We start from the raw sequence: 21772 nt of genomic DNA on the forward strand, positions 1-21772 counted from the left end.
TAATCCTAGGATGTGGCAGTCCTCTCTCAGCAGGCTGATTTCAATATATTAACATAAACTAACATCTATTAAAATTAATTGAGCTCTGAATACTGGTGGCTGAAGAATGTAATAACTGCTTTATTTAGCTGAAGAGTTGAAAAGCTTATTTTTTTCCATAGCTTGAAATAACATCTTCATTTGGAGCAACTAAATCAAGTGGGGATTATAAGTAAATTTCAACTAGCTGCTGGGAACCCTTAGAGAACACTTTTAGTATGAAGGCAGTTGAAGACTGGCATGGATAGCCCAAAGGAGTTGTGGAGCCTCCATCCTTGCAAGTGTTCAAAACCCAGCTGGTCAGAGTTCTGTCTCATTGTGCTTTGAGCTGGGAATTGGACCAGATGATTTTGAACTTCAGCTATTCTGTGCTTTTGTGTGACTTCTGTTTTGGAGGGGGAGGAGATTAGGAGCAGGTAGATAACATACCTTTCTTGTCCACCTTCCACATGTATATATTAAGCAGAGCTTGCATACACTGACATATCCTAACATTTTGGGTTAGTTATTGGTTGATCTTACACGTAGTAATGACAATTATTGCTGGTAAAGTCCTTCATTCAATGGCCATCACTTTTTTTTTGTGATTCACAGTGTTTTCAGATAATATTTTAGTAGTTGTTGTTTCTTCCTGCCGCCCAGGTAAGTGACCAAGAAAAGGCCAGATTGTCCTGTTGACTTCCTAAGTGGGGCCATTTTTTACACTGAGTTATTATCTGCAGATGTTCACAGAATGGGATCTTAACTGAAATTTTCATTGTATTTTTACTTTTCTTTATAAAATATTAAGCTTGGTTATTGGACCAACGTAAAATGTCAATAATGGCTGCTTTGGAAGTCCCTGTCATTTAGCTGGTTAATGCATATTCCATATTCTTTCAACTAATTGGATAGTTTTACTTTCCCTTCCATTTCTTCTCTTCAGACTCTTCTTGATACAGGTCATAACAAGATGAGCTTAATTCAGAAGTAGGGTTTTAAAATTTGTTTTTGTTTATAAAGCATGGCTAAGTGCAGGAGGCAGGACTTTTCTTTCTACAAGGATTTCTTGAGGGGGTTGGGCTGCAGAAATTGTAGAGGGAGACATCTTAAATGAAATATCAGTATTTGGGTAGGAGGGACCATCAGTTCAGTGAGCGGGAGCAATAAGTTTGAGTGGAATCTGAAATTTGTAGGGGAATTTCTGGGGCAGGTGAACTATTAAATTGGGTATCTGGAACCACTGATCTGGAGTGGATGAGAGTTGTGGACTTGGGCATGAAGAGAGTCAAACTGCGGATGAGTATGCCTAGTCCTGTGGAAGGACTGGGAGAGGAATGGCCAAGCACAATGATCTGAGCATCAGGGAGGGATTTGGTTTGTCATGTGGCACCTTCTGTCAACTGTAGCACTTGTAAGGAAGGGCCTGAGGCTGCAAATCTGTACTAGGCACTGGTGAGGCCACACTTTGAGTACGGTGTCCAGTTCTGGGCCCCTCAGTTCAGGAATGACATTGAAGTGATGGAGTGGATTCAGAGAAGGATGGCAAAGCCAGTTAAGGGTCTGGAGCACAAGTCTGAGGAGCAGCTGAGGGAGCTTGGGGGTGTTTTGCCTGGAGGAAAAGAGGCTTGTGGGGACCTTACTGCTCTCTACAAGTGCCTGAAAGGAGGGTGTAGGCAGGTGGGAATCAGCCTCTTCTCCCAGGTGACAACTGACAGGATGAGAGGACTAAGTCTTAAGCTGCTTCAGGAGAGGTTTAGGTTGGATGTGAGGAGGAATTTCTTCACAGAAAGTGTGATTAGAAATTGGAATGGGCTGCCCAGGAGATTGTGGAATCACCATGCCTTGGAGGTGTTTAAGGGAGTGGATGTTCCACTTAGTGTCATGGTCCAGTTGTGACATGATAGTGTTTGAACATAGGTTGGACTCAATGATCTCAGAAGTCTTTTCCAATGTAATTGATTCTGTGATTTGGTGATCTGGACTGCACTGTCCACTGTCACAGTGATTGAGAACATATGGCAGGTGAAAGGGAGGCTGAAAAGGTTGTGCACCAAGTCCAGTTGTGGCCATGGGTAAGTGTGGTCCGTGGCCTCTGACCCTCTCTCAAATGACTCCAGGGACAGCAACGTTTGCAATCGGCATTTGTAGAGGTAAGTAGACTGCTGTTTTTATCTGTTTCATGCTGTTTCAATTTTGATGTTGGCCTGTGCTACTATGGATTGCAAAATTTTAATTTCAAAATCTACTTCAGAAGCTTTTATTGACTGCAGTAACTTCAGGCCTTTTCATCACAGAGGCAGGTTTTAATGTTCAGTTGTCTGTCAGTTTGCACTAGTTCAGCTACATAAGGATTAGAATTTGTAAGTCTCCCTGTGTTTTTAAGAAGACTGATAACCAGGATGTCCAGAAGAATACACTTCGGGCAGAATTTATGGTATATTTTGACTTTTTTTGTGCAAATCTGTTGCCCCAAATTTTGCTGAATGACAAACTGCACTGTTCTAATCCTACAGTTACTGTGTTTTATTATACTTCATGATATTGAAGCCATTTGTCTTATGTTTTGTAAGCCACTAGCAAAGGGATTTCCTTGTCTATTTTCTTACACAGGCAAACATGCTGAAGACATATTTGGTGAATTGTTTAATGAGGCCAACAGCTTCTACATCAGAGCAAATTCCCTCCAAGACAGAATTGATCGCCTTGCTGTCAAAGTCACCCAGCTGGATTCAACAGTGGAAGAGGGTAGGTAATTGCATGAAAGCATTGAGCCAGAAGTGATGTTGACAAGAGCACAGTATTTAATTGCACAGTAACCTCTGTCTTTTCAAAGTAATCCTGTAACGATATTTCATCTTGTTGTCTCAGCAAGGCAAGCTGGGAATAATCACTTTAGCAGAGCAAGTGAAAGTATTCTTGAGTCAAGAAGCCCCTGTAGTAATGGAGCTATTAAGCTGCCTTTTTCATGAGGAAAACTTTGAGTTTGTGAGTGTAGTAAATCATAAATGAATAAATATAGACCTTACTGGGAGTAAGTCAGAATATTGGAAAAAGTTTGAGACACTGGGTGTCCCCATCAATTTCAGAGTAATGTACAAACTTCGTTAGTACATTAGTCTGTTCTGTGGTCATCAAAGATCTTATAATACTTTGTATCTAAACAAGGCACTATGCTTGGATCAACTAGGTGAAATTCTTTAGGGGATTCTACTCACTAGAAACTGCATTTCCTTTAAAAATATTTCCTGCTTATGAGCTTGGTCATTCACTTCATAACTACACAGTAAAAACAAAGTATTTAAGTAACATCATTATATTGTTTGAAAACATTTATTTGGGTAGATAAAGCATTTCTCTGTCTAGCTTTAAAAGCTGTTAACGTGCATCTTGGCCTCCATGCTACATGTCTGAGCCAGCCAATGCCTGTACTTCCTGTTGAGATGATTCCTCACATTTACTAAAATATAAAAGCTTTTTATATCAGTACAGTAGTGTAATATTGACTCACTAGTAGTTAATGCTACTTGTGAGCTATTTAATAGTGCTGTTTATATGGCTTATATATTTCACGTGCCATTCCGATTTTTGTGGTTTATATATTTATAGTGCCAATTATTAGTGCCAATATTAAATTTTACTGTTGATATTTAATAGTGTAATGGTGTAATATTTAGCCTTCCTTTTTTAGCTGGTTACTGTCTGGAAATTACTACGTGTCATGATTTTATGGTTTTGGAATGTATTAACTGTTAGACTTTCACAGCTGCCCACAGAAGGTGTAGATGCCCTATCTCCAAAGAAACCTGGTTAAGTGAAAGGTGTTCTTGTCCATGGCAGGGGTTTTGGAATGAGATAATCTTTAAGATCCCCTCCAAACCAAACCACTCTGATTTTTTGGTACAAGCACCTGCATTTTGCTGCCTAGGAGTCAAGAGCTTTATGAGAACATAAAATAAGCTCCTATGGGATCACTATTCAGCTTAGTTTTTGAGGCATATTGTGTTGGTACTATGAGCAAACTAGATGATATTAATATACTGTACTTTTGGAAATGACAGTTTTCATCTTGGTTTTGCTGGTTTGTGGTTTTTTTTCCCTCTTTTTTTTTAATGCCTAGTTAATGTCTCATTAGTGTTATACAGTACCACCCAGCTAGTTTTCAGAGTTTGGAGAATAATTAAAAGCAATCTTTTGGAAGGGGAAACTCGTGTATGGACTGAGAATTTAATCAGTGTTTATTTTAAATTGACAGCAGTTGTTACTCTTGCATTGCTAATCAAGCTTCATATTAATAAGCTGTATATACAAACTGCTGTCACCTTAGAGTCAGTAGTAAATTTATTAGCTCTTCTGCTGTAGAAGTTGAAGTCTTTATAATAATTCATTGTACTGTCAAAAATAGAATGTTTCTGGATAGCTTTGGCATTTAAGCAAAATGTCAGTTGCAAGGTTGTTTTAAAAAGCCTTTCAGATTTGATTGCATCAGCGATTTCTTATATTAGCTATAACTAATACAGTGTGTATAAAAATATTTTATATATAAAAAAACTACAGTTTAAAAAATTTTAAAATAATTGAGGTTAAGTTTTAAAAACTATATAAATAACCTATTCTAAAAATCTCCAGAATTTTTTTTGTTCTTTTGAATGTCTTCTATCAAACAAGAATGAAACAATTCAGATATACCCATCTAAAAAAAATCTGTCTGAACTACCTTTTACTTACAGGCAGATTTAAATAGAAAGTACTTTCATAAATGATGTTTTGATATTTCAGATGATGTGAGTGGGGGAATGAGTATTAGACATGAAATATTCTATTTTTAATTTTGTGCTGTTGTAGAAGTTACATAAGAAACTAAGTAATTGTTGGAGCGAGAAGCAAGTCCTCAGCACAGATAGCAAAAATAGTTGGGCAGAGAAGTCTGAGTGGGATTTGGTGCCCATCATGACAGACAATTAACAGTGTAAAATTTCATCCCTTTTTCTTTTTTCAGGTCATCAGTATACTACATTTTTGGCCATTACTGTTAATTTACCTTGTGAAATTTCTCACAGTTTGTTCTTGACACTCAATAAATTGGATGAATGGGCAAGAAGTATTAGATGAAATGTCAGTGGGAATAAAAGGAGTCTAAGCCGGTGCATTTTGTTTGCACAAGTCCTACAGCTTACACTCTTATAAAACACTTGGATAGAATCCAGGAGTGGTCAGTGTCATTGTAGACATCCCAGTGAAGATTTCAACATCCTCTTCAACTGCAGTCTAAAACCTGTATTTCACGTGCTTAGCGGTGGAAGATGATAGCAAGAGCTTACTGCCACTTCTAAACTGTGATTGGCCTTTAACTCGAGCTTCTTTAACAATGATGGCTGCATCTCATGAAAACTTGTATTAAGAGTGAAAGAAAGTCTTGATAAAAGTGACAGGAACAATTAAAACCAACTTCAACCTTTCATTTGAAAAGAAAGAAAGAAAAGCCTGGTGTCATTTCCCCCAGAGCTGTGTATGTGGAAAGATAAAATGAAAGTACGAGAGTACAAGTATTTCTCTCTGTAGAGACATGAACAAAACTTAAAAGCAAGGAGGGTTTAGTTATATGGGAAGACATAGGAGTTGAAAGAGCGTAAAATAAGTGGAAGTCTGTCTCTCACAAGAGATTGCCGCAGCTCTAATTTAATTATACTTAGAATAGGCTGGAATTTATATAGATGGCATGTGCAATTATAAAAAACACTGTGTCAGAGGAATACCAGACCTTGTGTTTCAGTCTTGAAGCCAGTGTTTCTGCCATTAGAACTCCAGGGTAAGTCTTATAAAAAGGGGAAATGGTTGGACATCTGCATGTGACGGCATTCTTGCATCATCTTCCAAGATACAGTCCATTATTTTAAGTGAGGTTCTGGACCAAGTGAGACTTAAATATTTTTTATTATGGGCATTCTTACATGCCTTTTGCACTTAAATGTCAGGATTACCCACTACGGGAAAACCTGTCTTTCTGTTAACTTGCTCAAAATATTTTAAAAAATTAGTGAAAAATGGATGTTGTGTATCCACTTTCATTCGTTTCAGACCTATGGTAAATACATTTCTGTTTCTAACAGTATCCTTACAGGACATCAACATGAAAAAAGCCTTCAAGAGCTCAACAGTTCAAGACCAGCAGGTAGTTTCAAAGAACAGCATTCCGAACCCGGTGGCTGATATTTATAATCAAAGTGACAAACCACCACCTCTGAATATTCTTTCACCTTATAGGTAAGGAAATATTGATTATTTACCTGCTTGTACTTTGCCCTTTATTTCCTAATTGTATGCAGAGAATAATTATAGCAGAAGGGAAAAGCTATATTGATTATTGAGATTTTATTTTTCAATATTGATGAAACGTAATCTGCAATAAACAATTTATTTATTTTTTTAAGAATGGCATAGCACAGCATTTGCAGTGTATTTAATTTTTAAGAATTTTTAATTGGAAGGTAAATGTGTAGGATTTATGACCAAGGGATGTGTTTTTTCTGCTGCTACAGACAGTGGTGGTATTTGTTCATAGACATCCAGTTAGTAAGGGTTGTTATTGATCAACTTGAGGCTTGGATGATTATCAAATGTAAGTTTTCTGGATTTAAAACATACTAATTCATGTATTTTTAGCTTTTCTTCTGCTGTTTTTCCAGGGATGATAAGAAAGATGGATTGAAGTTCTATACTGATCCTTCCTATTTTTTCGATCTTTGGAAAGAAAAAATGTTACAAGATACTGAAGATAAGCGAAAAGAAAAGAGGAGACAAAAGGTAAAAGCAGAAACATTATAGCACATTTTGCATTACAACTTTATGTGCAGTTGTCCGAACATAAAAATTTCCAGGTCATACTTAGTTTGTGTGCATGGAAAGATTGTTCCTCTTGAGTGGCTGTAGATTTAGTGCATTCCATTTTTATAGCTTATCCTGTCTATTTTAAGAAGGCAGCAAATTGAATTTTAGGAGTGCTTGTGGTTATCTTCCAAGATGCTGTCTTGAATCTTTTGCCAGTATCTGTTTATTGGTACCCAGAAAAAATGGCCCTGTTATGCTCCAGAAAAAGACACTGTAATGGGAGAGGAAAGGAATTGGAATTAGAGTTTTTTCCATTCCAGTGTCCCATTTATTCCGTTCTGATTTTAAAGGAAAAAATAGAGATGGTTTTATAAGAATTAATAAAATCACTTGAGCATTTCTCTATTCCTGTAGAATTATTTCTACAAAACTAATTTATATATAAAAGTTACTTTTAGACTTAGGCAACACATCCTGCTTATTTCCATCCATAGTATATTTTTTGTAAATTTTAATTTTCTTATTGCAGTCTACAAATACGCTCAATTCCAATCATGTCAGATTATAGCCAAACATCACAGAAATACCCCTTGATAAATTCTAGCTGAAGTGCTATATGTTTTGATTAAATATATGCCAAGTCCAACTAAGAAGAAAGCAGCATAGACTTGAGTTTGCGTGGATAAAGTTAATTTTGTGATGGAAAGAAATCTCAGGTTTAGCTTTCCAGAAGATGGTTTTCATGCATTTTATCATCTGTGTCCTTTGGGAGAGCAGGATGGTTTGGGTGAGATGTCTCCCAGGCACGCTTTGTTCCACAGGTTGCTGAACCAAATGTCCTTTTTCTTTTGTTCTGGTCCTTATGGTAGCAGTAACCAGGAATGAATCCAGAGCATTTATTAACAATTTGATAGCTGAACTTAAATTTTCAATCTATTAAATGAGAATTCTTTACTCAATTTGTGCTCTACAGAAGCACAAAATTTGATAGTTGTTGAGAAACTGTGCGGGTGAAATAAATGTGTATTGTTTAACAAAGTACAAGCTAGATATCTAAATGCCATCCTCCTCAGCTGACCAAATACAGCTAGTTTTTAGCCTCAATTTTTTAGGTGCTTGGTGAAATCTGAGCGTAGTCCCTGCACTAGGGAATCAGAAGAATCAGTTTTCCAGTATTATTTTGATAATTTGCCCTAAGTGCTTGAGCTGTTGCAGCAGGAGGTTTATGAACTGTTTAATTTTCTTGCCTCAAATATCATGCTTTTTGTTTCTGTATACAGTTTAATTGAAAATATCTGACAGGCTTCCTCTGATTTTGCTCTTTCAGGCAAATTTTCTGAAGAAAAATGTAATTTTAATTCTTTAAGTTTAAAATCTGTGTAGCCTATTTTTTACTTTCCATAGATCAGTGTCTGAGAGTTCAGTGCAGTTTTGACTTGGTATGTACCAGTAGTACTATAAATTGAATGACTGTAGGTAGTGCAGTTGTGATTAAACAAAGGATAAGCTGTTCTAATTTGCTCTTTATTGTACTGACTTTTTATTTGAGACTAATTAGCTATTGAAGCAAGTATAATTTTTAGATTTGGAAAGCTTGAATTTCAGAAATCATTCTTGATGACTTATGTTTTGATAGGATTTTATAAATTTGTGGTCAGGAAAATACTCTAGGCTTGTGTGTCCATTTTTTTGAAAGTATTGCAAATACTTGCTGAAGCTGCTTTTTATTACTAGCTCTTAATTCTTTATTAAGATGCTTAAAATATTGTTTGCTAATTCTTGATGCACATATCAAACTTAAAATTAACCCTGTTTGAAGGCTCTAATATGTTTTGTGTTTGCTGAAATAATTTCCTGCCAACACGAATGACTTTTTTTCTGGCTTAATCTACAGCACCCACTTGTCTGCCACAGCTTCTATTACAGTTAAGAAAACGTAACTCCTCTTAATATTACTTTAATTTTCTGAGAAATATTTCCACCTGTAATTATCTAGAAAGGCTTCAGCCCCCCTAAAACGCTGTCATCTTTGCCCTTGGTAGTAAAGCTAGAGCTGTCACCATTGTCAAGGGAATGAAACTGCTGCTGGAACAACTTAGAACTATTCTTAGAGGTACATGTAGTTTTGTCAGCTGGTAGTAATAGGGCTGCCCCACTTTTGGAAGACATTTAATGTTTTAGAGATGTATTGATAAAATATTTAATCAAAATATTGTTACCAGTAGTGTTTAGTACTGCTTGAGTAAAAAGGATTCAAGTGTGCTTACAGATGCTGATCTGGAACAACCTGTCCAGCTGAAATCTGATCCAATTAAAACCAGCTAAGCTTTGTACTTACTTTTTGTTGTTTATGCATCCATATGTATTTACTTTTCCATTAAAAAAAGGGTGATCTCTTTAAAACTAAGCTTCTAAAGAGTAAGCAGTAACTGTAAGCAGTCATGTAAGCAGTCATGATTGTACAGGAATTGTATCAAAATGATTGTCTTCCCAGTAGCATCATATATTGGTTAAAATGTGAATATTTTATTTAGAATCTTGTAAGAAATACGTAGTTATGACCCCCAGATGACAAAATTGTTGTTATGAAAGAAGACAAAACTAAATGTTTTCAGTGAAAACACTTACTTGAGCTTTCTTCTGAAATACAACATGACTCAAGTAACAAAATCTTAAATGAATCAGGATAAAAGTCAAAAATTAAAAAACCCAAAATATTTGCAACAAGTAATTGAAAAAGACAGATGAAAAGCTTTTAACAAGCATATATTCAGCCATTGAAATTAGCAAAACTTTATATATTTAAAATAAAGCATGACCAAATATGTGTCCTTTCTGCTTCAAATCTGGTATTGGCAGAATTTGATGAAAAAGTGGTTATCAGACATAAAAAGGGTGTGATTCTAAAAACTTAATGGAGGAAAAATATTTTGAGAGAACTGATTAAGAACCAAGATGATCATTGATATTTAACATAAATCAGACCAAAAATGTGTTTACTGTAGAAATGAGCAAGAGTTGTCAAAACATTTGGCGTTGAACTTCAAGAAATCTTTTCTGTCATTCTAAATGTTAGCAGTGTCAGCAGGTCCCTCATGCAAACATGCATGAACAAGCAGGAGAACCAAAACAAGGACAAGGAAACCATTTATTCGGTTTTTTTTATTAGTTATGTAATGCCAAACACATTATATCAAAATTACTTACTCAGTGCTGTTCGACAGTTGGAATAAAAAACCTGTGTTCATCTGTGATGAACTTTTTGTTGAGCTAGCTTTCCAACTATTATCCCTTATTTTGTGGGGCTAGATTCCCCAATAAAAGGCTTGCCTACCAGAATTTGACCAAGCTCTTCTCTCAATGCAATTCATTGGCTGCATTCTCAGAATAGCAGTATAATTCTTTCCTGAGAAACTATTTTTCTATCAGCCAAAGGCTTAATACCAACCTCCTAATAGATCAGACATGTATTCTAAGGTGTGGGATCTAGAGGTGACTGAAAAAAAACCCCTATGTTCCCATGAATACTGAGAAAAGGAGTCACAGACCCTTCTCAGTCTGAATTGAGCAATCTTGTTCATTTTTTGTGCTGAAGCACCAGTATGAGTTTTATATTCATACTGAGTAGTCAGAAGTAGGTGAGTACAATATTTCCAAGGTGTGAACGCATTGGGTCCCAATATTAGGAGATCTTGCTGTCAGTGAGGTAAAGACAAATACATATGATAAACACTGACATTGGTTGAGCCTGATGTTACATTGAAAGATAAAAGCAGCCAAGTTTGTCATGAACCTGTCAAGCCGTCTTGCCCATACTGCTGGCCTGAGTATTACTGACTCACTGCAGAGAGAACTAGTGTAATTAATTTTTAAATCAATGATGAGGAGAAACTAGGAGGAATTTTGGTAGTTAATTAGAGCTAAGAAGGGAGAGGAAGTTAAAACAAACAAAAATAATTTCACATAGACTAGGGAAGTGTGTCCAGTTTCTCCATACTTCCCCTGGCCCTGTTGATTGTGACCATAATGAATAACCGGAATAGTCCTGAGCTTATTTAACATTCTCAGAAATTTGATTTTCAGGAGATGAAAATTACAAGTGCCTTAGGGTGGTCTAAATAAAAGACATGATACCAGAAAAAATTAAACTTTCTGGCTTTTAAAATTGGTCACATTTTTGTATTAGGAGAATTGGGAGATCGGCATCAAAGTAGAGCATGCATCTTTACAGAACAAAGGCAAACCAAAAGTCCTGCTACTAATGAGGTTCATAGTGTAAGGAGATATTTTAGTGCAGAGAAATTTTATGAAGACTTGGCTTCATCTGTAAATCTGGTCTTATTTTCATGCACTCTAACTACATTTTAACCAGCTTTTTCCCTTTCCTTTTTTTCTCTCTCTTTGCATGCTTTATTTCTTTTGTTTGGACATTAGGAGCAAAAGCGTATAGATGGCACCACCCGTGAGGTGAAAAAGGTTAGAAAAGCCAGGAACAGACGCCAGGAGTGGAATATGATGGCATATGACAAAGAGCTTAGACCTGACAACAGGTTGTCTCAAAGTCTGTACCATGGAGCATCTTCCGAGGGATCACTGTCCCCAGATACTAGGTCTGTTTACAGCAAAGCTGTTTGTTATACCACAGTTGTATGTTCAGCAATACTGAGTAGAATTAGGTGTTTTTGTAGGATGGGATTAGTTAGACAAAACATACAATGCATGTTTAAAACATTCTTTTCAAATTTATTTTAAAGTGTAAATGACATAACAAATTCCATAATGATTTTTTTCTTCCTCAGCTTCACATGAGCATTTTGTCATCTTAATGTTATATATTGCAGAGAAAGAAGTGTTTGCTGCATGCTTTGTATTTCATCTTCAGTAGCTGTAGTTACAAATAATTTAAGCCTCTACTAGATAATGTCAGTAGCTCTTCCTTAGTGTCTAGTTTGTTGTTTGCTCTGCTGGTAGCTTAATAAATATTTTTCTGTGATCTACTCAGTCGAGAATACTTTTGCCTGTAAGGAATGCTTCGGTGGAAGAAGAGTTCAGCTTTTTGATGTTACATTAGTCTAAAAACCAAGCTACAAAACCAGATGAGATGTTACTGCTTGAAATAACAAAAAATTCTGCTTAGAGATACTCAGCAGAATTCATCTTCATTGACTGAGATTCCCTTTGAGCTCAGTGGGAGTTAACTGATGTGCATTGAAGTATCAGTTTTTACACTAAGCTGGTTTCACCAGAGGATTTTTCCACTTATTTTATTTCCTATGTCTGTTGTGATTAAGTACTAGCAATAAGCGTAGAAATAAATAGGGTCCACTGGAAAAGGTGTTTAAATTGTTGAATGGCTAGGTTGAGGAGGCAGCTACCACTGCAAGAGTGTGGACTGATACCTTTAGTCCACTGTCCAGTAGGAGGTTAATTTAAAAGAAGAAAATCAGCTCAGAACTTTGCAATGTTGTGGTTTTAGTGAAAAGTAATGAACTTGTAATTGAAACATAGTACTTGATATTGCTATTGGTCTTTCAAAAATGTGTTTAGACTCCCTCCCTGTCTAAAAGTCGTTGTTTGGTTGGTTTTATTTTACAGTTTCTAATGCAAAACTCTGTCTCTGTTAGTCTTAATGAAACACTGCAGACTGACATAGCTTTACATGGGTTGATCTAGTAAAAGCTGTGGATTTTTTCATCAGGAGTTCTGTTTCACACTTTCTGAGTATTTTTTTTTTTTTTCAGATTTAACACCTTGCTTCCAGGATTCCTGAGTTTAAATTATCATATTGAATTTATTTGTTTTTATCTCCCAGCAATGTCAACATGTATTTGGCTATTTGCAGATATGTAGTATTCACAATCTGTGGGATTTTTTAAAGCAGAAATCGTAGAGATGCATCTGTGTTGGATTTTGATGTTGCTTGTGTGACAGATACCTTGTACTTACATAAGCCTTTTATATTTTATAAATTATGGTGTATTTTACATTTCAGTGAATCAAATATCTGAGATTGAATCCTGAAATCTGTTTTACATCCGTAAAGGGTTAATTCTGAGAATGGTAGTGAGGTGGAGAGAGGGCTTTCTATTTTATCACCTTGGAGTAGTCTTAAGCTATATAAAAAAACCCCATACATAAAGAAATATGTACTGGCCTGAGAGACATTTTCATGCTGCCAGCTACTGCATGAGCAATGTTTTGTAAGTCAGGTCCCAAATAAGTATATTTGGTTATACTGTCTTTTTTTCCCTATTGCTAAAGTTAAAAAAAAAAGGTCATATTTCTTGGTGTTTGCTACTTGTAAGACTTAAGCATTAAATGTTGACATCCCGGTGTTTGGACTGTGGCAATTTACAATGTATTTGTTATACTTATTGTACTTTAGAGAGAGAAACACAAGCTGAATCCAAACAGAAACCAGCAAATTAATGTGAGAAAAGTAAGAACAAGAAAAGAAGAGTGGGAGAGAAGGAAAATGGGCATTGAGTTCATGAGTGACGCAAAGAAAATGGAACAGGCAGGAAGCATGAAAGAGGACAAAATGCCCAAAGGGTTTGTTATTTTGTTTTGCTCAAAGCCCTGGCTTTTTGTTGCTTACCTTGCTTCCAGTCTCACAGATAAGTGCATCAGTTCACTGTGTTCACTAAAAGCCAGGCTGCACCATTGTTCATTACTAAAACAAGTCTTCACAGTAATGGGATGAAAAGATCCTTTTGCTCCCTCTCTTGGGCTTATTTGACAGAACATCCTAGACTTTGTATCTTTATGAACTCTCTGCTCAACTAATACTTACATTTCCCAGTTTCTTTAAGCCTTTCCAACAAAATTAATTGTGCAAACAAAATAAAAAGCATTTTCTAACTTTCAAAATTGGTTTTCTCTGCATTGGTAAAATATGTTCTTCTGCATAATTGCGAGTGCTTGTAGTATTGCTTTTCTTTTTCTGCTGCCATTGTTAACTTGAGGCAGGCTGGTAAGTATTGCCATTTCAAACAACGGACTGTCAAAATCATTGACAAAAACCATAAGCTTCATTATGGCTACTAAAATTCTTGTGCTTTCTGTGGACTTTAAAGGGAGTGGTACTTGATAAATCGGGGAATCCTCTTGCAAGAAAAATAATGCTGATTGTATTCTTTTTAGCTTGTTGTGTCAGTTATTTAGGCAATGCCCTGTTACACTCACATAATCTGCTCTTCTGCATCAATTTACTTTAATTTTAGGTCCCACGCATCCGATGTTACGGATTATTCTTATCCTGCTACTCCGAATCATTCCCTCCATCAGCAGATAGCAATGCCTTCCTATGGAGCAGGAGATGGTCCACAGTACATGGCAGCATCCCAAAGCCATGAGCATGAATACAGACCGCCCTCCACTACTGTCCGACACGCCACTTTAAACAGACCTCAGCAGCCACCTCCACCTCCACCCCAGCCTTCAGATGGCCAGCACAGCTCAGTACCTGTGGTACCAACAGAATATGGGTAAGTCTGATTTATTCTAGGGGATTCTTGGCAAAACCAGAGGAATGCATGTTTTTTGTAACCATTGTAACGTGTAATGCATCAAAGAAAAAGACCCCAAATACATTAGTTACCTCCCTGGGGAGGACAGAAGAAAATTGGTATAGTTACTATGTATGAACTGAATTTAAGTGAAGAAATTGTGAAAGCAGAAATAACCAAGTTTGTATTGAATTAAGTGTGTATTAGTGAAGTCGGTATGATTGTAAAATATTATGGGTGCCTAATACAATATTGAAGAAGGGATAATTTTCCTTTAAAGTGGAAAGTAGTTGCAGGATAATTTGGAGAATATGTTAAACTTCAGGAAATGTGCAGAAAGAGTATTGTTGATTGTGATTAATCTGGCAGTCTTTGTTGCATCCCTGAAATCCCTAAAAGACCTTTTTAGAGAAGCTTGTGACAGAATTGGAAGGGGTTTCCTCAGACACAAATTCCGTACTGCCACGGGAGGAATGCCACTTTTTAATTCAAGACAGAGATTTATCAAACGCCTGTGTAGACACTTTGCCTGAATGCATTCTGAAAGAAGGCTTGCTCCAGAGTTCTAGTTCTCCTGTAGCAAGAAAACATCTGTTTTATAATGAGCCTGTGTCTGTTCTTTTGTGTAAATAGCTTAAACTTTCAAGTTGTAACCCCAGGAAAGTTATAGTCATTTTTGCCTGTGTTGTTTTTTACCATGCAAGCCAAGATTTGTCGTCCTTGCTTGATACATCCTGGGATAGCATTTGCCTGATTCATGGCTGTCGTGCTGCAGATGACTCAGTTAGGAGTGACTGCTCCAGCCTGCCCTTTCTCTGTTGTTTCCAATGTGTAAGACATTACTGGGCTTAATCCTCAGGTCCATGACCATTGTCAGGGTGTTGCAGTTGTTATATACTGGCATGTGTCACTCAGTGTCATCAGTCACTTTGCTTCAACTCCTCTCTCCTGTATCTAGTTCTTTACCTACTTCATAACTCTTACCAATTCTCTTTTTCTGATTGAGATTTCTTTCAATGACATTTTAACAAAGAAATGAGCTCTTCCCTGTGCCTCCTATTTAAAGAATCGATCAAATGTATCAATTTAATTAAATGGTATTTAAACTGATAAATTTGACTGAAGAAGCATGTCACACTACGACATGAAATAACTCATGCATTCACACTAAGATCAAAAAAGTAAAAGGAAGTAGCTTTTATTTCTGACCTCGTAATATATAAAATTCTAAAAGTGAAAGTGAATTGGAGGATGAAATTGCTACTTCTCCAGCTACACTAGTCAAACTAACAGTCTATCAATTTTCTCCTCCCACAAAAAAAACCCCAAAACAATCATTATTTACATAAACAGTGCGTGAGAACTCCAGTAGAAATATGTAAACATCAAAAAACATAAAAAACTTTTAAAAAACTTCGAAACTCTTAAAAAAAACAACAGAAGCACATGAGATACATTTACCCTTGGGTAAGTCTTCCCTTTCATACTTTCCATTGTTCTCCATGTTTGTGTCCTCTGTTACCTCTTGACCTTCTATGGAATTGAAGGGTGTAGTCTGCAGTTTTCTTGGTCCCTTCTTCTTCAAAGACTTTGCACTTCACAATCCCACAGAGTAGATGTTTAATAAGAAATACAGCTTCATATGTAACTGGGCAGGAGAGTTAAGATAAAGAAGTTCACTTCGTAGAGTGCTGAAAGGACACTGCCTTTTTAACTTCAACATTTGTCTTAAATCTCAAATCAGCAACATTTGACAATTTGACAATTCTTACATGTATAATCACTTGCATATTTAAGACACCAGTTTAAATTACTTCTGATTTTTGTTTTACCTGAGGTTGGATGAGTACAGTTTAAGGGATGATAATTTTGGAAGTTCTAACTTTGAATGCATTAAATGTTTTTGTTCTGTTTTATATAGGATGCTCCCAGCTCAGATGGTGGATTATTACAATCCTACAGGTCCTCCCCCTCCTCCTCCCCCTCCTATGATTCCTTCAGCACAAACTGCATTTGTTAGTCCTCTTCAGCTTCCTGTGCCACCTTCCCATTCTGGACTGGTGACTGGCTCTACATATGCAGCTACTCATCCTCCTCCTTCTGGTGGGCTTGTTGTCAGTGCTCCTCCTCCTCCTGGCCCACCTCCTCCTCCTCCAGGCCCTCCTGCTGCAGGTGCATCCCTCTCTTCCTCCCCCATGCACGCTCCTCCAGCGTCGGAGGCAAAGCAGGCACCGATGAGCGATGCACGGAGTGATCTGCTGGCTGCCATCAGGATGGGTAAGTGCACACTGAGTTTGAAGTATTCCTTTTTTTCAGTGAGAGCACAGTGTTTTCCACTGAAATGGGTTTGTGGCTTCTTTTCCCAGCTGGGAAGATGTCACTAACCACAGGTACCACACACCTGTTCTGACATTTGTCAGCCATGAGGTTGGATCATTTTCTAGCACCTAAGGCTATACACAGCTTTGTCAAGCATGTTCTAGTGTTTCTGTGTGCTTAATCTAATGAACACAGCACTTGTGTTCATTATGTAAAGTGCCAGTACAAGTACATGGATTTTTGCTTCTGTTCAGAAGAACTGAATTACCCAACACCAGGCTTCAGCCCACTGATTTTTTTAACCAGTGACTTACGGCTCTTCCTGACCTCACTTATAATATGGAGCTGTAGGTCTAACACTATTTCCAAATACAGTTTTAAAAACTTTCATCTTCAGATCAAAATGACCTCTACAGTCTTGAATATTTAGCTTCAACATACTGTTGACAGTTTTAGAAGTCCAGAAGTATTCAGTCTCTGAGAATTATTTCCCATCTGCCTTTTTTGTCTTTCCCTCTTCCTTGCTCAAGGAGGCTCTCTTCTCTCAATGCTCGCTTTCTTTTTTCCCCCTCCTTCCTGAGTATTTTGTAAGAATACAACAAACTCACCAATAACAGTGTCAAATACGAAATCTCTTGCCTGGAAAACTTTTCTGAGAGTGATTGTCTCTGCAGGAATTCAGCTGAAAAAGGTGCAGGAGCAGCGTGAGCAGGAGGCGAAGCGCGAGCCCGTTGGCAATGACGTGGCCACCATCCTGTCGAGGCGCATTGCAGTGGAGTACAGCGATTCCGACGACGACTCCGAGTTTGACGAGAACGACTGGTCAGATTGAACGTGGTCCAAGCCTGCTGGCAACTACATTAAATACTTGGCTTCAGTGATTGCTTTGTTAGCAAGATGTAAAGCAGGACATTGACATGTATTAAGGCTAGTGAGGGAAGTGCTAAAATTGAATTGGTATTATTCAGAATGCTGTAGCTTAGCAACTCTGGTAATAATGATGTGATTATGCTTATGCAGATCAGAAACTTGTCTTACTTTCAGTATTTACTGCATAATACTTAAGTGCCACTAAATGTAGCAACTCTTGTGCTGCGTGCAAAATATGATGCAGTTGTTGCACTGTTACAGAACCAGCATTTTATTTTACTTTCCTGTTCTTGAAGGGATAAAATATATTTTTTTGACTTTACATCTTATTCTTTTAATTATGTAAACAACTTAGATACTTGTGAATTGGTCTGGTTGTTAGTCTTTGAGGGCAGTTAACTGTGTGGCTGAGTGAAGTGTTGAGTTCCATAAATGTGACCTTTAGCTTTTTTATTTGGTACTAATTATGCCCACATTAGTCTATTTTTAACCACTTCTGGGCTTAAGTGTTTATGCATACAGAATTGATTTTATACTATCTTCCTTTTTATCTTAAAAATGTAGCAGATGATTAAATGTATACTTTGAAGAATGAACCCACATGATCCAAAAAGAACATTTGGTGAGCAGACAGATACGTCTGCAACAGTACCAGCTCTAAGTTGCTGGCTGCTTGTTGGGAAGAGTGTTAGGTGGGGTCTCTGCTGGGTAGCAGATGCATGTCCGTGTTATAAATGGAAATGAAAATACCTGTAGAGCTTTTCAGTCTTACAGTAAGATCAACTGGATGCAGGATAGACCTGATGGAAACCCTGTGGCTGTTGCAGTGCAGAAAGGCTACTGCTATTGCTAAAGACTGGAACAGTCTGGATCTAGCAATCAGATACATTTCACAAGTATTCAACTTGGTCTTTATGCCTGTAGGTATAAATGTGTGTAAATAAGTTCTGTTGTTGTTGATTTGTACATGTGTAGTTGTGTGGCACATTGACTCAGAACTCTTATTTTGAATGTATTTCTTTCCCAGTACATCCCATGGATAAAACATAGGCAGTTAAAGCAGTTTTGATGGCTGTTGAGGTACTATGCCATATATATATATATATATATACACATATACACATTCACTTTCTTAGTCCTTTCCTAGGCATAGTTGTTCCCATAAAGTCTGCTTTGACTGTCTCTGTTTTCCTTGTTTTCCATTTTTTTATCAACTGTACAGTATTAAAATGGTTTGTTTTGTTTTGGGAGGTTTTTTTTTGGTGGTTTTTGTTGGGTTTTTTGGTTGGTTGGTTGGTTTGGTTTTTTGAGGGTTTTTTTTTTGGTTTTTTTTTTTTTTTTTTTTTTTTTTGTTTTTTTTTGTTTTTTTTTTTTTTTTTTTCTTTTATTTTCTGGACCAATAGTCAGGCTGCTGCTCTGCCTAATGAGGCTTTTAAATTTTATTCATAATAGGGGAAGATTTCTTTCCTTACCAGATCACAGTTTTAATCTTTGTAACAGAAATCTGTGTAATTCCAGGTCTAACATTTGGTAAACGTCCTTTGTTCTGTGAGGCCCCCCCATCTGTTCTTACAAGAAGTATGTAAAATAAAAAGAGAAATGGAAGGTGATTATCTAACCTGTGTTTACACCATTAACAGTTTTAGTCCTGAGAATGTAACAGTCTAACACAATGTTTGCATGCAAACTGTTGGCTACTGCATTGCTGTTTAATCTGCATACGATTTTTCAATCCTTGGTGGCTGCCTTTATGGTAGAGGGATAACATGCTGCCTCAGGGCTGGTGGTAAAATTTATGACACAAAGTGTGACCAATCTCTGCATACTGGTGAGCAACCACAGCTCTTGGTAACCAGGGGCAGCTGAAGGTACTTGATGATCGCCGTCCCACTTGGAGCTGGTTTTGTCTTTGCCTTAAAATGCAGAGCTGAAGGGTGCTTTATTTTTGTGTCCTGGAGTCTGAGGTCTGCGTGTCCACCAGGGAGGACAGAATTTAGGCTGTAGCCTGATGGTGGCTTTCATCATCGTGTTGAAGATGACTTGTCCTTACCATCATGGTGTGCTTGCACAGTGGCCTGCAAAATGATTCTTTGGAGAGGTAGCTGAAGGTGCAACTGGGACCTCAGTGTTACATCACTGCATAGGTGGTGAGAGCACTCTTGATGTTCTTTTGATACATGCTGAAATGAAATGTCTCAACAGAAAATTCTTTCCAATCTACTGAAATTTGATATGACAGAAGATATATTTTATGAGCACAGAAGCTGGGTTTGTCTAAAATTTTGTAATTTGTGCTTATTTTAAGTAATAAGCATTAAACAAGCAATCAGTTGTGACCAGTGAAGATAGTGTAGATTTTTCAGTCATAGTAGCCAACCTGTTTTTCTGAACCTGCAATGTTGTAATTTTCCTTTTGGTATTTTATGGACGAAATGTGAATTGAATTTAGTGATGTAAACACTATTCTAGGCTGTTTTTATCAGTTTTATCATACTTCGGGTTGTGCATAAGTAACAAATATGAATAAAATCTCACTTTTGAACCTGTGTTTCTTTCCTTAGATGAGTAAGATTGTGCTGTTAATCTTTATTTTAACTTGCCAATAACAGAAGTGAAGATATAAGACTTGCAAATGCTATCTCTGATCCCAAGGCATGATGTTCCTGGGATGAAGGATGGAGTCTACAATACCAGAGTCCCTTGAGGTACTGCTGCTCCTGCTAACATCCATATTTGTTTTTTTGCAGCCTTGATTCAAGCTCCAAGTTCCTGGCAGGTATAAATTTCCCTACAGGTAGCTTTAGGGTTTTTTTTCCAGTGTAATGCATTAAATGCCAGCTTTGCTTCCAGAAAGAAGCAGAAAATACAAGTTACATCAGCAAGTCTTCTTGCCCACTTTTTTAATAAGAAGTTATCTTTGTAGGTTAGTGACACCCAGCACAATAGTTATAAATACAAACTCATGTAGGCCTACTAGAAAAATACTTTAAATTTAATCTTTTAATGGTAATCAGATTAAAGCCAGGAGAGGCTTTTCATCCTACTGGGAAGAACTTACATAAACCAATTGTGTAATATAGTAGGTTAATTGTAAATTAAACAGATTTGTTTATGCATCTTAGACTTGGTTGTTTCTTGGGAAAATAAATTAATCTTTATTCTGTTTAACTGAAAACTCCAGTCCTCTGACTCTCAGTTCTTACTTCGCTCAAATTTCCCACTTTTTGATTTGAACTTAATTCAAATAATTTAGACCACAATTCTTAGCACCAGTTCTACATAAAAACTGAATATGCAAGCTTGAAATTTTTTGGTTCAAAAATTCTCTTAGTAAAGCATTTATAACTGCTTGTTGTAGCTCAGTTGGAGTTAGGACTGATGGTCACTCAGCATGTAGCTTCTACAGCTTTTGTGGTTGTCCTTTGCATTTTGAAGAATTTTCATGGAACTAAGCTGAACTGGATTTTTGGGTATTTGAGATTTCTCTTTACTAAGATGAATGTCCTTTATTGTAAGAGGGGGCACATGGTGTTGAGCGCAAGCTCCAAATTGAACTCATTTGCGGTATGCAGATGGAGTTGTGAGGAAGGGAAATATCTCCTTGGGAAATTGGTGCTTGGTGTATTTTTCAGCTATGTTCTCTCTCCTGTGCTGGGCACTGTTTTAATAATGAAGAGGTGTTCTTTTCTCCTTGAAACAACATACCTAAGGGTACAGCAAAGATGTAATTTCTAAAACTGTTTAAAATCTCACTGTGAACTGAGTGTAAACCTGATCATAATGAAGACTTCATTGGAATCCTATGACTGGAAGCTGAAGTTGTACAAATTAAATTTTGAGCTGAGGTATTAGTACCTAGCCAAGAAGTAAAATAAATATTAGAACAACTTATCCAGAGATGGTTTTTTACAGTGAATTTTCTTTAAGGTGACATTACACATTTTTTCTTTCTGGAAAACCACAGAAATTCAGCCTGCTCTAATCTGCTTTGGGGAAAAGTGCTTGGCCTGTAGGGATGTGGATTTTACTTCTGAGTCAAGCATTCCTGGTAAAAGTGAGTCCATACACATAGATACATGAACCCAAGAATTTTTAGCATATTGAGGCAGAAATGCATTCAGGTACTTAAAACACTGAATGTGATATATAGGGAATAGAAATAAATTATGATCCCTACTAGAATCCCTCAGGCCTTGGTGTCTGCTGCAGAACAGTCATGAGAGACTTGA

The 21772-nt window shown here is 37.0% G+C and overlaps 1 protein-coding gene across 3 annotated transcripts in view; it reads left to right on the forward strand.

The window, feature by feature from the left end:
- The window catches only part of WASF3 (WASP family member 3), a 67578-nt gene extending 46144 nt beyond the window's left edge, over positions 1-21434 (forward strand). For 2 of the 3 annotated variants that reach the window (XM_053936298.1, XM_053936297.1), the window contains exons 4-10: positions 2632-2766; positions 6129-6282; positions 6705-6822; positions 11281-11456; positions 14070-14333; positions 16276-16631; positions 17348-21434. In XM_053936298.1, the coding sequence (XP_053792273.1) occupies positions 2632-2766; positions 6129-6282; positions 6705-6822; positions 11281-11456; positions 14070-14333; positions 16276-16631; positions 17348-17505 (1361 nt within the window). In that variant the 3' untranslated portion in view covers positions 17506-21434. Of the gene's footprint in view, positions 1-2124; positions 2172-2631; positions 2767-6128; positions 6283-6704; positions 6823-11280; positions 11457-14069; positions 14334-16275; positions 16632-17347 lie in introns of those variants that run through there. The other variant, XM_053936299.1, reaches the window with a different exon arrangement.
- The last annotated feature ends 338 nt before the right edge of the window (positions 21435-21772 follow it).

The sequence above is a fragment of the Vidua chalybeata genome, chromosome 2, assembly GCF_026979565.1.
Source record: "Vidua chalybeata isolate OUT-0048 chromosome 2, bVidCha1 merged haplotype, whole genome shotgun sequence".
NCBI classification, from domain to species: Eukaryota; Metazoa; Chordata; class Aves; order Passeriformes; family Viduidae; genus Vidua; species Vidua chalybeata.